The sequence below is a fragment of the Bison bison genome, unplaced genomic scaffold (assembly GCF_000754665.1).
Source record: "Bison bison bison isolate TAMUID 2011002044 unplaced genomic scaffold, Bison_UMD1.0 scf7180017864042, whole genome shotgun sequence".
Lineage (NCBI taxonomy): Eukaryota > Metazoa > Chordata > Mammalia > Artiodactyla > Bovidae > Bison > Bison bison.
Window position 1 is genome coordinate 1,720,569 of NW_011494614.1, and position 1,972 is coordinate 1,722,540.

At 41.4% G+C, this 1,972-nt stretch overlaps 1 protein-coding gene across 1 annotated transcript; it reads left to right on the plus strand.

Annotated features, from left to right (window-relative positions):
- The first annotated feature begins 224 nt into the window (after positions 1-224).
- LOC104985297 (C1GALT1-specific chaperone 1-like) lies at positions 225-1,530 on the plus strand. The gene is made up of 2 exons (XM_010835388.1): positions 225-1,454; positions 1,486-1,530. Exon 1 carries the CDS (start codon positions 228-230, stop codon positions 1,182-1,184), a length of 957 nt encoding a protein of 318 aa, XP_010833690.1. The 5' UTR covers positions 225-227; the 3' UTR covers positions 1,185-1,454; positions 1,486-1,530.
- The last annotated feature ends 442 nt before the right edge of the window (positions 1,531-1,972 follow it).

Below are 1,972 nucleotides of genomic sequence, written 5' to 3' on the forward strand. Positions count from 1 at the left end.
CTTTTATATACTGAGGGCGGCTCAGCCTGCCTGCCCAGGGCTCTTTTGCCCCCGCCCGGTGGCCCTCAGGCTGCTGCTTGGCCTCCTCCACCTTTGGCCGAACCAACGAGAGGACACCGCCTGCATCTAGAGCAGCCTGGAACGTAAAGGAGGGGCTCGCGAAAGTGAGAGGAAAGCCGGGTGCGCTTGCGCTTTCGGCCATTGAACCATACCGGACGTGGAGGAAGATGCTTTCAGAAAGCAGTTTGTTTTTGAAGGGTGTACTGCTCGGAAGCATTTTATGTGTCTTGATGACTATGCTAGCACATATTAAGATTGATTATGGAAAGAGAACGCACCACCATGAGCGTCACCACCTACAAGCTCCTACTAAAGAAGATATCTTGAAAATTTCAGAGGATGAACGCACGGAACTCAGTAAAAGCTTTCGGGTATACTGTATCATCCTTGTAAAACCGAAGGATGTGCGTCTCTGGGCTGCCGTGAAGGAAACGTGGGCCAAACATTGTGACAAAGCAGAGTTCTTCAGTTCTGAAAATGTTAAAGTGTTTGAGTCAGTTAACATGGAAACTAATGACATGTGGTTAATGATGAGAAAAGCTTACAAATATGCCTTTGATAAATATAGAGACCAATACAACTGGTTCTTCCTTGCACACCCCACTACGTTTGCTATTATTGAAAACTTAAAGTACTTTCTGCTAAAAAAGAATTATTCACAACCTTTCTATCTAGGCCACACTGCAAAATCTGGAGATCTTGAATATGTGAGTGTGGGAGGAGGAATTGTCTTAAGTATAGAATCAATTAAAAGACTTAACAGCCTTCTCAGTATTCCTGAAAAGTGTCCTGAAAAGGGAAGGATGGTTAGAGAGGTATCTGAAGATAAGCAGCTTGCAGTCTGCCTGAAATATGCTGGAGTGTTTGCAGAAAATGCAGAAGATTCTAAAGGAAAAGATGTGTTTAATACAAAATCTGTTGGGATTTTTATTAAAGAGGCAATGACTAATCATCCCAACCAGGTGGTGGAAGGATGTTGTTCAGATATGGCTATTACTTTTAATGGGCTGACATGTAATCAGATGTATGTGATGATGTATGGGGTATATCACCTAAGAGCATTTGGGCATGTTTTCAATGATGTGTTGGTTTTCCTACCTATAAATGGTTCTGACAATGACTGAGAAGTGAAACAAGAATATGTATATTAGTACCGTGTAAGACACATGTTGTCATTATTTGTGGTAAAACTATATACCCAATACAGCAGTGTTTCCTTGTTGTTTTTTTTTTTTCCTTTTTTCAGTTTGGTGACACTGGTTTATTTGCACATTGAAGTTTAGTAGTACATTTTCAAATAGGGTGAGGTTTTTGAAACATGAAAATTTTATGTGTTGGGAAGAAATGTTTTAAGAATGATAGTTTTAGAAATAAAGGATATACTTATAAATAATGTAGTATTTTATGTGGTAAGTGTATTATAATTTATGTGGTAAATTCTAAATTATGAATATTAGAAATCTGTGGCACATATTTTTGCTGATTGGCTATATTGGTATATGTGCTGTGCTGAGTTGCTCAGCTGTGCCTGACTCTCTGTGACCCCATGGACTGTAAGCCTCCAGGCACCTCTGTCCATGGGGATTCTCCAGGCAAGAATTTTGGAGTGGGTTACTGTGCTCTCCTCCAAGGGATCTTCCCAACCCAGGGGTCGAACCCAGGTCTCAGGCATTGCAGGCAGATTCTTTTATCATGTGAATCACTAGGGAAGCCCCAGAATACTGGAGTGGGTAGGCTATCCCTTCTGCAGAGGATCTTGCCGACCTAGGAATCCAATCTGAGTCTCCAGCATTGGAGGCAGATTCTTCACCAGCTGAGCTACCAGGGAAGCTCTATATTGGTATATAGAAACATGGAAATGAATTGTAGTGCTTTGATGACTTAGCCGAAATGAAATCCTTAAAGGTGTACT

Coding starts and splice junctions, on each gene's coding strand:
- LOC104985297 (XM_010835388.1), top strand. CDS start 228: ATGCTTTCAGAAAGCAGTTTGTTTTTGAAGGGTGTACTGCTCGGAAGC.